Source organism: Anarhichas minor, unplaced genomic scaffold (assembly GCF_050575085.1).
Source record: "Anarhichas minor isolate MPS153535 unplaced genomic scaffold, ASM5057508v1 ptg000074l, whole genome shotgun sequence".
In the NCBI taxonomy this organism is placed as follows: Eukaryota; Metazoa; Chordata; class Actinopteri; order Perciformes; family Anarhichadidae; genus Anarhichas; species Anarhichas minor.
The window spans coordinates 10,905,696-10,920,365 of record NW_027466520.1 but is presented as its reverse complement, the minus strand read 5'-3'; the positions used below and the strand labels follow the sequence as shown (position 1 = coordinate 10,920,365).

Genomic DNA, 14,670 nt, shown 5'->3' with positions numbered 1-14,670 from the left:
TGTCGAACACTCAACAGTGTACATTGATATTTGTCAGTCTCTCCTGATGTGTATGAGATTGAGAGTATTCCAAATGTTATTCTAAGAAACAGAAGGTTTGACAAGTTCAAGTTCTCTGGCTGTGCAGTAATGGAAAAAGCTCCAAGGTGACTCAGTCACTCTGCGTGCATAATGTGGTCTTTGTACAACTGCAGCCATGTCAGGCTACTAAAAGGCGTGGGCGGTATTACGGTATACTAGGGAACTTAGGAATCCTGCGGTATTTGTTTCAATACCGTCAAACGCTCCGCTCTCTATCGTATTATGCGTAGTGCGTGCCAGTAGAGGATGGTGGGCAAGCTTTTATGGTGGACCAGCTATTTTCATTGAAGTGACAATCCCCCCCCAAGTCTCTCCCTTCCATTTACAGCTTTAAGCATCAACATAAGGCGATATGAGACTCAGTGGAGCACCGGCATATGCTCTCCCCGACTGCCTCTGGAGACGAAGGAGAATATATTAGGATGGACCAGCATGTGATGTGTGGTAGAAAGGCTTCCCATGCTCTAACTTTGCCTCACACACTGGCACAACGTTTTTGTCCATTAGGAATTAATTGCATTTTTCAGTCAAAACTGTTTCCTCTGTCCTCCTTTACGATTTACATCGAATGACATTCATAGCTTTCTAGATGTTACAAAAATCAATACAAGTCATTTTATAACAAATGTCTTTGTCTCTATGTTTTGTCTGATTTTGATATATACGATTCAGATATTCAAAGTATTTGTGAATATTGTGGTTTACGAGATGACAGATGATAAATATTCAGACATGGATACACGGTGGACTGTGTAATCCTTCCCTCCACTCTGAGTAGGTGGTGAAACAAGGCTTCATGAGAAATGATTTCAGTCTGCTGAACTCCTAGGACTTCTTTGCCTGCTTCTATGAGTCTGTTTGAATCACCCTCTGATTTCTGTTGGGATTTCATTACTAGCTCCTCAAAGGCTTGACTGTACTCATTGTGCATGAAAAGGTTTTTGATGGCCACTGCTCTTTATTCTTTTTTTATCCCGTTTTTATTAACTCTGTCTCTCCCTTTCCCTCCTCCCAACTTCTCCCTCCGCCACTAATCCCTCACTCTATTCATCCCTTGTTCCCTGTCACGACTCCTCTTCCATCTCTTGCTCTGTGTTACCCCACATCCCCTCAGGTGACATCTAGCCGTGCCGCCCAGCAGCAACAATCACAAACTGGGGCAGGGTCAGGTAAGAACTCACTGTGAATACACAGAGCTGACATTTGGAGACGCTGACAGACATGCATGGGAATTGGAACAAAATAACTTGCCACTAGCAGAATGTTTTTTCGAGCCTGCAGTATGTATAATTCTCTCTCATGGTAGGGCTACAGATCTGATGATACTACCACACAGTCGATCATTGATCTTTGGCCTAAGGCATCTACCAATTACACTTATGAAACACCCAATGATCAAAACATGTTGTTATTTGTTATGGCCAATCCATGATGAGCACAGAAGTCCAATAACAAAGCAGCACTCGAGCAGACCATTTCTCCCAATCGCCCCCCTCCTGGTTCCTCCATTGTTGCCCATGTGAATATTGAAGTCCCCCAGCGGAACTATAGAGTTCCTAGGCCACATCCTTTTTAAGACCCCCACCCAGGCTGACTGTTGCAAGCATCGCTACATTCTAACTCATTATTTTGCTTTCCCCCCGTCTGTTGAATTCTCTCTCCCTTACCGTGTTCTCCAGGTATCTACTACTCCAGCTCCACCTTACCCGCCCAGCGTGTCGGTTCCCCTCTGTCTGGAGGAGGAGGAGGAGGCTCAGGAGCCGGTTCCCCAGGTAAACTCCAACGGCTGGGATCAGCCTCCGATGCTCCGGGGTACTCTACCACTCAGCGCCTGCCTTCCTCCTCCTCTCCCAGCAAGCAGTCTCCTGCTAATCGACTGGCCAAGTCATACAGGTAGAAAACCCACAGGGACTTTGACATCGCTATTGACTTTGATGTATTGGTGTTAACACTGATGTGTTTGAAGGCGGAAAAATTACTGGATTTATTAGTCTCATTCATAGGTTTTCCAGACGGTAAGAGAGCAGAGATAAATAAACAATGAGTGACTGTAATTGAATAGAATAGAATGGAAAGGATAATTACCTTTGGAGTGCCTTTCGGCATGCAGTGACTATAAAATACTCACATACAAGCACTGTTTTTACAGTATATGTGAAAATAAATGAATTATTTCAAGTCATTATTTTTCATAGAAATGATGTTTCTTTGTCCATTTGTCTTCCAGCACCACAGCTGCTGTGACAACTGCAGGAGGGGGCGGGTCTCCCCTGAGGGTCGCATCTCCACCCAACTCTACAGCAGCAGGGGGAGGGGCCAGCTCATCATCGTCCCCTCTTCACCAGGTACAGAATATTACAGTCTTACCAGAGTAGTAGGTGCCAACTTTTTTATGCGCACCCTGCATTCACATTGCATTGCAAATGCTACTGATAATAATACATTGCTAATGAGTGAAACCAAGGCAACTGCAACAGTACTAGAGTTAAAACAATAATAGTAATGATACAATCTTCATTTTTAGAGCACTTTTAATGCAAAAGCTGTTAGCTCAAAAAAATATATATATAACACAGTCAAACACAGGTAGATAGACAGTAAAATAAGACCACCAAGAATAATACAAATTAGATAATTTGTAAAAAAAAGCAGTGTTGTAGAAGATCTGAGAGCTCACGAAGGCTAAAAAAATGAGAGTCTGCCATGTAGGCAAGTCCCAAACAATTAAGAGCTTTAAAAACAAGTAAAATAACCTTATAATCTATTCTAAAATATTCTTGGAACTAATGGAGAGTAGCAGTCAATTGACTGTTTTGGAAGATAAGTATAAAGAGTATTACATGAATACGTTTTTTCAGCATCTTTATAGGGTAGGAAAGGCCGAACGTTGGCAATGATTCTTAAGTAATAAAAAGCTGTTTCGGTTGCCTTCTTTATATGTGAAAATTTAATTCTGAACCTAGGACAAAGCCCATTTTAGTTCTGATTTATTCTCGGGAGCCAAATGGATAAGTTTGCAAGAGAGTAGATCTGTTCAGCTTGGGGGCCAACGAAGGGTATTTTAGTTTTATATTTGCTTAGTTTCAAGAAGTTAATGCTCATCCAATTTATTTCTGCAGCCGTCCCAGTAGTCATGGGACACAAGGCATTGTCGTCCTCAGGCTCAGGCGAAATATACAGCTGCGTATCATCAGCGCAACTGTGAAAATTAGGATAAGATTCTCTGATGATGTTACCTAAAGGGAGCATATTAAAAAAAACGAGAGGACCAATATAGCTTCCCTGAACATCACCAAAGGGAAAATCATATTTTCTTCGTGCACGATCCGCAAAAGTACCAAGATTTGTCTTTCTGAGGGACAAGATCGAAACCAGTTTAAAAACAGTTCCGGTCGGTAAATTGTGAGATCATGAGAATGTTGATGTTTCCTCTGGCCAGTCTCTGTTAAATATTATCCTGACCAGGTTCGATAATTACTCTCATATCATATTGTTTGCAGGGATTTGTGTATTTGACTCAATTTATATTTTCTTTTATGGTTTTCTACACGTTTCTAGTTTTTAATTACAGAGCAAGATATTCTACAGGCAGTAGATTTTAAAAGTGATTTGACAATGCCTAATATAAGCAGCATAATAGCACAACGATTATATTTCAATGTACAATATTTACAGTGCTAATGCCCAGTATTGGTATTTCTTGAACAGTAATTGACAGTCGTACCGTTCTATGTAACTATGATATGGTGTAGTCATACTATTAATTGATGCTAACCGGCTGGTTGTTCGATCAAAGATTATTTAATTTTGTGCTTTGTCGGATCTTTAATCATGACAAAGAATGGCGTACTGCACCTCTAGATCAATTACAAATTGAGTCATATCTTCAGACAAAAATCTATACATGTCTTAACTTCATCAAATGGGTAATCTTCAAATAGCACCTTATCTAAACCCTGGAGCCTGAGGTAAATGTGTTGGTTGCTTATGTTCAATATCTCACACTGTAGCGTGATGAAAAGTATTTTGTGCGTGGGTGTTTTCAATGTAAATTACATTCTTAACTCTAAGTGGTCACATGGTTCACACATAGTGCAAATTTGAATTTATAAGCCCGTTTTATAAAAGTTTCTCACTTAGATATTGACAAATATTTGACATATTTAGCTGCCAAAACATTGCAATCTTCCAAGAAGTATTTCACCAATAGATCATTTACAATGAGTGAATTTATAATATTTGAAAGTAACAACAACAAAAAAAACCTCTTGTCTTTGCAGATGAGTTCGGGCATAGGGAGCTATGCCACTCTGTCTCCCAAACGACTGGCAGCTCACCACGCTTCTGACCAGTACAAGATCTCCCACGAGCTCTACGCTACGGCTACACTGCAGAGGCCTGGCAGTCTGGCAGGTGGGAGTTCACACACTCATGCCGTCTTAACATCCACGTGTACATTTCAATATATCTCATGGCCATTCTAAGAAAGTCCAGTTCTACATTCAAGTCGAATGAATTAGTCAATCGTTTGATAAGCACCTCGATGTGTTGTGGTTGGTATCTTAGAGTTATCTACTCCATATATATCGCAGCACTTGTCCATAATTCACGAGAGGCGTCAGAGCTTCTCCGTGGCTGCCCTTCATGAAGAAGACGCACTAGCTGTTCTGCAGTTTCATTTGTGTACTTTAAACTGCTTATGAACAGGTCTGTTGTGACTACCAGACAGAGACCTGCTTTAAGAAGATTAGAGTGATGCTGAGTCTAATTGTGTTGTCGAATAAGATCTATTTACTGCGTCTGGGAGCTGAATGTATTAGGATGACACTGGTCTCTCAGTACATGCAGCAGCGGGCTTTTATTTGCCCCTGCAGCTGCATTGACAAGTTAATGGCTTTCTCTCTTGACTCTACAAAATTGAGTTGGCTGAATATCAAACTGAAAATGAAACTGTGTCGTGGAAACTTTTAATGGTCCAGTGTGTACAATTTAATTTGAGGTTCTCTGTCTGTGCCTGTTTCAATGATAGATAACCCATTATTTCAAGGACTTTTAATTCTCAAGGCTTGTATTACAAGTGCCATTCAGACTAAAAGTAGTTTTTGATAGCCTTCCTTTTTCATTTGGCTTTACTAAAATGTCATGCAATTAGAAAATATTCATTCATGATTACAAAGTCATGGAAATGCAGACAAATATCTATGTTACTTGTCTCAGTAATACTTTAAGGGGTTTAAACAGATTTTGGAAATCTGTGTTGATTTTTTGACTTTTTCTTCTTTTTATTTATTTTTTCTTCTTCTTCAATGTAAATATGGACATTCAGTGAGCTTAGCATAGTAAAGATCTTCACCATTTTTAATGGCTCTGTTAACAGCCTCCTTTGCCACAAGTTTATTTATCTTTTTAGATTGAGTGTTTTCAATTTTTCATGCGGGTTCAAGATTTATTTGACGAGATTAATCCTGATTAAACCAGGTGGTAGTGTTTTGAAGCTCCGGCGTGAGTTAAATGATTAGCCCTTTAAACTTGGAGCTATATTGATGAAGAACATGACCTTCATGCTTTACCCTGAGGGCATAACTGGGATCTTGAATCAACGCCTGCAGTTTCATCTCTTCTGAAGACTTTAAATGAAGAAGAAAGGAAAGGACGAGGCTGAACAGGACGAGTACCCATGGAAAAAGAGATCTGCCTGTCACTATAAATAACAGACCTTGGTCATATGTTCATCAGAATTTCCTTTCATATGCTTGGACTAGCATGTTGAGGTTGATTGTACAAGAACAATTTGAAGTCCACAGATCAATCCTGGAAATGCAAGATATTTACTTTCAAATACTTGTCTGTAATTTCTGGGACTCACCATATTTCCAAAATCCTAACAACCACGAATTATTTGGCGATACTTTGAGTTAGAAGTGAGCTTATTCTCAGCGGGCAACTTCCTCCTGGGAAAAAAAACACAGTAGAGTTCATGTGGCTGGCTTGTTTGGAGAGGCACTTAACAGCTCTATAGCACCTCACCTACAGTGGGGTTAAGCTGCGTAAAAAACCGAAATCGCCTAAAAAAAAGAAATGTCCTCTCTGTGCTTCCTGCATGAAGGGCCTGAGTGATACAGTCCACTGTTTCTAAATGTTGCAATAGTGACACAATAGCATAACCTGGAAAAGAAATGAAGCTCTTCAAGCATCATAATTACAAGTTACCAGTAAATTCAACTGAGAAATGGCTTAATATTTAGAGATTCGGCTTCATTGGCATCAACACTGACTGGTGGTTGACATTGAAGCCTCGGGCACAACTGCCTTCGACATTTTTATAGTTCTGTTTTATTTGTCCAGAAAATTGTTGGACCAATATGATAGTTTCTTGGTAAGATGACAGTAGGTACTGTACATGGTTACATATGAAAGCGCAAGAATGTCATATTTTTTTTTTTTTACTGCAGGTGTGACATTTAGTTTGCTTTCTTGTAAACTATACAAACAGGACAGAGGCATCAAGGGACCAGAGTTGGTTTTTACATTTTCTTATCCTTTTTAAATATTTTGCAGAATAAAATATCATGGGAGGGCATCTGCCTATTTCTCTCTCTCTACATCATTCTATCTTCTCTTCTTAAAGTTCCCTCTCCCTTTGAAAGAAAGAGGTCAGTACATCCACGAGTGGGCCCTTGTGAGTTAAAAAAATAAATGAATAAAGAAATAAAACCGACTCCCCGAGACTTCAAAGACGAAAGGGATGAAGGAAGAGAGAGAGAGAGCTGGGATGAGTCATGCCGTTAATGGGTGTGTCCATGACTCTAATTAGCGCTCCTTAATGAATATGCTGACCATCTCTGCCTCGTTCTTGCTTGGTTTTCCTCTATCTGTCTCCAGATTCGCCTCATTTCAATTGAGCTCAATGGCCGTCCATTTCTGTCATTTTCTCTCAAATTCTCTCCATCTCCCTTTCCTTCTTTTCTCACTGCCGTATTCCGACTCTGTCTTCATCTTTCGGTTTGCCGTCTCTGCTGCCGGCTAGCAGAGTGTGACAGGCGACAGCCTACCTTTTCATTAGCAAGGAGGTAAACCGGCAAGTCCGTTAACCTCCCTGTTGAAAGGAGGACGGCACACAAAACGCAATAGCTTCTTTGCCACAGTCATGCTCAAAACAGGTATAATGAGGCCCACCGCTACTTTATCATTTTCCATTGTGTATAGTACAGGAAATGCAGGCAGGCTTTTTGTTCTTCCTAAAAGGTGCTTGCACCATCCTATCGTAGGCTGTTCGATAAAGAGGTTTAGGGTAACAGATTCCTGCTGTGTATTTCTGTTTGAGTATTCACTATCATTCAGCTTTAAAATACTCTCTTGGACTTGTCTGCTTTGTTGGACGGTCAAAACAAGAAGTAGACACAGATCCCAAGCTGCAACAAAAACTAGAGCATGGCTACATGGTACTGTATGACTAGGCCTCACATGCTTTGCCTTCTGATATGATCTGAAGGCTGGTGAGGTTAAGTTGATGGCGGATACACACGGAGGTCTGAATCTGAGTCTTGAAGCTCTGCACTCGTCCCCCTTCGTCCGCTGGAAAATGCTTGGCACGTGACTTTCCATCGATTGAGGGCTAATGCGATATGATACAACGTTAGCTCGACTGGGAGATCTCTCTTTCCCTCAGTCACAGCTGTGTATATATGAGTGTGTGTGTGTGTGTGTGCACTTCTTTTCACTGCTATGTCACCTAAGCCCTGCTAACTCATTGTCCTACTCCCCCAGTCCCCTCCTTTTCTTCTCCTTCCTAATTTTAATTTAGCTCCGTGTTTTCAGAGGGAGGCCTTACAATTGTTCTGCTGTGTAATGTACTGAACAAATGCCTGCTGTCAATGTCTTCCTTGCCCTGTGTCTGTGGGATTCCTGCCAGACACAGAGCAAGAGGGGGGACACTACATCTCATTATTTTATAGCTGACGACCAGCAATGTGTTCCTTGGAGATTAAAAAAAATGAAATACAGAGGCATCCCTTTCTCTTGATCTTTTTTCTCTGCCTCTCTTAATATCTGCCTATTTCTTCCTATCTCATGTGTTGCTATGCATGTCTCTTTATTTTTCTGTCATTTCTTTCTCTACTTCGACTTGGTGCATCACTAACTCACCGCTTGCCCTACCCCTCATACACACACACACACACATCAACCTTATCTGTCCACCATATAAATAGTGTGCTCTCTGTCACTTGGTGCCTTGTAACACTCACTCTATAGCAGCTAAAAAGAAATGGTCCGGGGTTAAAATGGACAAGTCTAAAGACAGAGGCCTGCTTGTTGTTGAGTCGAGTGCTGTGTTCCTCTCCTTTGCTTCCCTCTCATTATTACTGTTACACTCTTTCAGCCATCATCTCTACACCTGTTCCTTTTCTTTTACCTTGTCTCTCGTGTGTGTACTCATCATCTTCTGCTACATTCACTTTTCCCTTTTCAATTTCTTTATTCGCTTTCTTTCACATCCTCTGTATACCTAGTTTCTACCCTCTCCATCCTCTGTGGTGCCGATCACTGCCTTCCCATTACACTGTCTTTCCATTTCGTGCATACAAATGGAACCCACCTTCCCTTCCTCTTCTTCTTTCCTTAATTTTTCTTTAAAGTCCTTCTGTTTAATTCCCATGTACCACCCTTCCTTACCTCCCATACCGTACCCCGTCTTGCAATTTGCCTTTCCCTCCTTTTATCCTCCTTCTTTCATCCTCTCTACCTATCTTCCTTACATCTTTTTTCTCTCTCTCTCTCGCTCTCTTTTCTCCAGGCTCTCGTGGCTCCTACAGTAGTCAGCACAGTCAGGAGCCCCTTCGGCCCTTGGGGTCCCCAGAGCACCACATTGATCCCATCTATGAAGAACGTGTCTACCACAACAAGGGCCCCATGAGGAGTCTTAGCCAGAGCCAGGGGCCGGACACAGGCCCCTATCGCAACAACACCGGTAAGGCCGTCCCTGCATTTGTATAATTAGTTACAGCTATGGAGTTTAAGTTTAGCATTTTTTGTGTTTTTTTTAACTTCATATGCTGTGTGTGTTTGTTTTAGTTTGAAACTAAAATGTATCCTACAACTTCTCAGTACCTTAAGACTTAAAGGCATACTTTTGACCAATGTTCTTGTGGCAAAGACCCCCTTCCCTGCAGACACTGCAGAAGGACAACAAGGTCTGACTTGAATCTGCCTTTATGGAAACATAATAATGGAGCTCGGACAAACTTGTCTGAGGAGGCAAATGATGTGCTCATTAGGAGCTAAATTTACATCCGTTTACGTCATTTTATGTCACACAGCAGCACGCATTCACCTCATGTTGATTGATGCTCACTTACAGTGTCAGGTATAAATAATATAAAGATGCAACAACACACATTAGGCCATTTTTTTCCCCACATGAGTTGAATGTTGCAGCCCTTTTCCTGTTTTGATTTATTCTCGTTTTTTATGCTGTGTAGTTACTCGTGCACATTTCCAACAACTCCATCCGACCCGGGGACAAATGGAGAAAGTACATAAGAGAGAATAAAGCCATCGATGACTCTTTTGTTGGGGTTACTTGTTTCGCAGTTGGGAATGAAGCACAGTTGTTCACATTTTCTATCAAAGTCACACAGTCACACACACACACACTCATTCGCACCCGCTCTCTACGTAACTCCATTGTTGCCAGCAATGTGTTTTTAATAGGGCCTCATTGAGTTTATCTCAATGTGGGTTTAGGTACGCCGTGGTAATCCCATTACCGTATCATACCCACATGAAAACACCCAAGTCGGTCACGCCACGTTCACAGCTCCCTCGATGTCATTAACCAGCCTAGCCTTAATAGCTATCATTAGCATTTGGGTCAGAATCATAGCACTAAATGTGCCACTCCAGACCAGCGTTTGAGTTGATCAGTTTGACTCACTTAAGAGGAACCAGAGTTGCCTTTAAACACAGAGTAGAAGCTTTTGAAGCACATTGCAGTGCTCTGATAACTGTCAGTGAAATCCAGAACAATTCATACAGCGATTGTCTTTGCAAGCAGGAATTAATTAAACAAGTGCTCTTCAGAAGTGCACAGAGAGGATCCACTGCTATCTATAATTTACTGCGCCTTGTATTTGTTTCAATAGAAGGGTATGAGAAAGCTCACAAAGGAAATTTGTACTGCAGCTACAAAAATCAATAGACTGTGGATTAGACTGTGTACATTTAATTGCAATGCTTGAGGTTTACAATACGCTTCTCCAATGATACAGTATTTTAATTGTCTCATGTTGTTTAAACTAAATCCTCCGTCAGAGTATATTTCCCCCCTTGTGTTCTTGGCCCATGTAACTACCGTGCTAAATCCACACACTGAAGATGAACCGCGCCTTCACGTCACTGGGCTGTTGAAGGCTTGGCCTTGGCGCAGCGTGTTTTAAAATTCATGGTAATAGTCTGTGCAGTGACGAGGAGGTTGTCTAATAAGGATTCATAATAGCACAGAGTGATAGCACATAGAGAACTGATAAGGGCTGTGCTGACATGGTGAGCGGTAAGTCATTAATTATGTCATAGCGTCTTTTCTTAGCAATGGCAGGCTCACATTATTGGTTCATTAAACTGGCATGGATCAATGTAATTAATGCTGTAAGTCATTCCTGCGGTGGGATGAGAATGGAGACGTTTGCGCGTGTATTTCAAACATAAATTTGTAGTCAGTGGGTCTATATATACGGTGCACAGTGTCAGGCTAATTCAAGGCCAATTTAAACCAGGCACTTGCAGTGAAATGAAGCTCACAGTATTCATTGAGAGCGTGGGCCTTCACATTACTTAACTGGACACTTAACTATGAAGAGGAGCCGCATGATACAACAAAAGCCATTTAAGTGACTATAATTGTTCATGCACTGTTTTTTTTTTTATAGTTTCCAGTTGAGGACAGAGAGACAGGTGGAAGGAAATAGGGAGCAAGCAGGACACGAAGAAGAAGCAAGTAAAACAGACACATAGTGTGGTCAACTCCAGATTGAATCAACATTTGTGAGTTTGTAGAGGTCAAATGTCAACAAACCAGATTGTAAACATTGTTTTTACATTTTTATTAACAGTGGGGCTCATTGCTGAGGATTTATTTTCTATTTTCAGTAACTTGGGACTCGTGTAGTAAGAACACCAGCAGACCTGTCAAAAGTCTGCAGCGGAGTGGACAGCAGTTTGACAACACACTTGACAATTCAGTCAGGTCCAGTTTAGAAAACTGTCAATTGGTTAACCTGTCTGTCTGCTCAGTTTCCATTCCTCCGTACTCTTCACAGCTCAGTTCACTTCGAAGTTCATTGTTCGCCTGGCCAGGCTGTGTTACATCAACAGTATTGTCACCACATCTACAGTAAATACAACTGAGAAAAATCTAAAAAGGTTTCTATTTCTATTAAACATCTGCTCCATCTGTTTGACTGTGTGTATGTCTGTATCATGGCCAAGCCTCTCTCTCATGCTCACACCCTTCTTCAGTGACCGTATTCTCACTAACTGATGTCTTAACCTCTTCATCCTCTTTTCCTATCTACCCAGCACACCCACACATCCACGCACAGCACCATATATACATATATACACCATATATTGTGCAAGTATGAGTGTGTGTCTGGATTTTTTGCACTATGCGTGTGTGTAGGCAGTGAGCAACGTTTCATTCTTGGATTAAACCAGGCCAGCGCCCCAGAGGACTGCAGGTTAATGTGGCCTATTTACAGCGATTATTCCTGCATGGTCACAGCATCTCTAACACACACACACACACACACACATCCGTACACATTCATTCTGCTACAAAGATGAATCACAGCATGAACAAAAAAGCCTCAGGATGTGGTTTACACATGTTTATTTTTTCCATAAAGACATTGTGTGTAGTTTGTCACGTCATTTGTTTCTTTTCTTCTCTACATCCTCCCTGTTTCTGACATCAGTAAAGCTCTCTCTACTCTCTTTAGTGACCCTTCATTCCTTCTGCCTCTTACTATTTTCTACCTTCTCTTACTATTTTCTACCTTTTTACATATGCATTTCTACCCTTCTCTTTCTTTTATTGTTTCTCTCCTTCATTTCACCTAGTCTACTTATTCAGAGAGCGGTGGAATCTTGCCCTCCTTCTCTCTTCTTCCTCCCTCCTTTCCTCTGACCTTCCCTCCTTACTTCCTTCCTTTTTTCTTCCTCCCCTCCTGCCTGTGGTCTTACGTTTTTGCCTTTCTACCTTCCCTCCTTGTTTCATCAAAGCTATCTTGGTCTGTATTAATGACTCACCACTGGGAACAGCATCAGCTCTGAATGGATGTGGCACCTTTTTCTCTTTAATGGCTTATCATCAGACCCGCATGTAGCTCAGGTAGCGACAGAGAGAATGGGTAGATTCATTGCCGCGACTATTTGTTAGGTGCATCTCGTAGCCAGGTTGAGCTATGGCTGTTGATAAGGACTGTTATGTCGTTTAACATTGCTCCCTCCAGTATCTTTGAAGGAGACAGACATAAATTCTTCCACAACCATTAATCACTGAGCCGTGGTAAAAACAAGGTTGTATTTTCTCAGCCATTAACAGAACTAGATACGCATATGATGCAAAGTGTTACGGGAACAATTGGGAAATTGCATTTTGAGTCAGACTTTCTATTAATTTTGCATCACATTTTTGGAAATAATACTCTGGCCAGTCCTGTGGTTTTGTTTGAGTGTTTATACCTTATCAACTGCTAACCAGACAACACCATGGACGGTGTTTTATTCTGCACCCACTCCAAGAGCTTTTCAAATTAAGAGCCTCTTCTTGGATATTCTAAACTTTACTTTCGATAAACCATTCCTGGGTCAGTCCAGAGGCTGATTTTCGATTTGTTTTTTGTCTGTGTAAATTCTTGGCATAATCTTTGATGTTTGGGCATATCTCTTTGGTCTGATGCAGCTCAGCCTCTGCCACCTCAGCCTTGTTTTACTGACTCCTCTTCTAAATGAGGATGGCCGCGGATTTTTGCAGATGAATAATTACTCTCTGGTAACATAGCGTGTTTTCTTTTCTGTCTATTTTTGGATGAATGCAGTGAGGGCTATGGTGTTGCAAGAATCACAGAATATGTGAACACACACTTCTTAACATTAGCTTCCTGCGATTAAATCCATGCAGTTCCCAAGACAAGGGATCAATTCACGTAAGCGCGCGCGCGTGTGTGTGTGTGTGTGTATGTGTGTGTGTTATGTTTCTCGAAACCATGGCAGGATTATTTTCGCTTAAAATTGCAGCTCTTTAGCACCGACTCATTTCGCCTGAATGTGCACACATACGGTACACGTGCACAGTAAAAAGGAGGAGATGAAATATGAGGAAGGCTTTGCATCAAACCATTAAACCAATCTGCTTTCCCCTTTAAATCTGCTGTGTTACTTCTGTAATGAGATCTGACATCCTAATGAGGGGGACAGAGCAGGGAGCGTGATGGAGGAGAGAGATGAGAGCCAGAGAGAAAAAACAAGCCCAAGAGAGGAGGTAAAGACGAAGAGGACGGGAGAGGGGATGCAGTTCTTGTGCTTCTCTTCTGGCCAGTAGGCAGGACAAGTCCAGAGCCACTATTGAATAGAGAAAGTGACAGATCCTTAAGAGAAAAGAAGCATATGTCCCCACCCAAAATGGGGTTTGTGATACTAATTATAGCCACTTGGACTGTGTGTGTGTTCATTTATACGGATATAACTGATGGATTTTTATAGTTACAATCTCAAAGATCTGCGTCTCATTCTCGTTTCTTTCATCTATATGGCGATACTCTTTTATTGCAGGTGTGTTTTAAGATCTCACTTCCCAGAGATCTAAACAATGCCGCCGCTTGTGATTATTCCACGACAGACACTGCAGTTTGTAATGCTGCGAAATGCAAGGGCTTTCATTAGCGTGCCACAGGCTCAATCACCAGTGTGTTACCTCATTCAGCGTTTTAAACATTCTTTGTACCTTTTTTTAAACGCATATTAAAAAGTGTGCATACATGTACAAGCATACATACACATTTTAGCGAATGGCCTCAAGACATTGTTTAGACAAGGTTTCATAAAATAGAAATGTATATATTATATCACCAGTAATAATGGTAGTTATTACTGTCTTTTTACTTGTAATTATCATGTGTCACCGATGGTAGCGAGTGCATGGTTGAAATAGGGGCAGAGTGAGTAGCAGGGGGAATTGGCCAGTCTCAGTAGATCTAAATCACCAGTCCTTTTATCAGTTAGTAGGGAACTAAAGTGCTGCAGCATTGTTGGACCTTTTGTGTGAAGCGTCCCCCCAAGACACTTTAGTGTGTCGCTCACCAGGCTCGCTCTGTCACCAGGTCAGATTAGATTTGTTTGGCCAGGATCAATTTCAGCTTGGCCCCTGATCCTGCTGATCTTTTAATGAACCTACGGTCGTTTAAACACCAGTGAAGACCTATTTGTAAATTTTGTTTTTACTTATAAAGTGATGTTTAAATGTCCAGTATATGACTAATCTTAATTTTGATAGAATCAGTTTGATGTTAACATTTTGAAACAGGAAATGAA

At 41.2% G+C, this 14,670-nt stretch overlaps 1 protein-coding gene across 2 annotated transcripts in view; it reads left to right on the top strand.

Annotated features, from left to right (window-relative positions):
- ctnnd2a (catenin (cadherin-associated protein), delta 2a) overlaps positions 1-14,670 on the top strand; it is a 191,463-nt gene that overhangs the window by 75,835 nt on the left and 100,958 nt on the right. For both annotated transcript variants that reach the window (XM_076080665.1, XM_076080664.1), the window contains exons 6-10: positions 1,196-1,250; positions 1,761-1,974; positions 2,309-2,426; positions 4,362-4,494; positions 8,876-9,049. In XM_076080665.1, the coding sequence (XP_075936780.1) occupies positions 1,196-1,250; positions 1,761-1,974; positions 2,309-2,426; positions 4,362-4,494; positions 8,876-9,049 (694 nt within the window). The remainder of the gene's footprint in view (positions 1-1,195; positions 1,251-1,760; positions 1,975-2,308; positions 2,427-4,361; positions 4,495-8,875; positions 9,050-14,670) is intronic.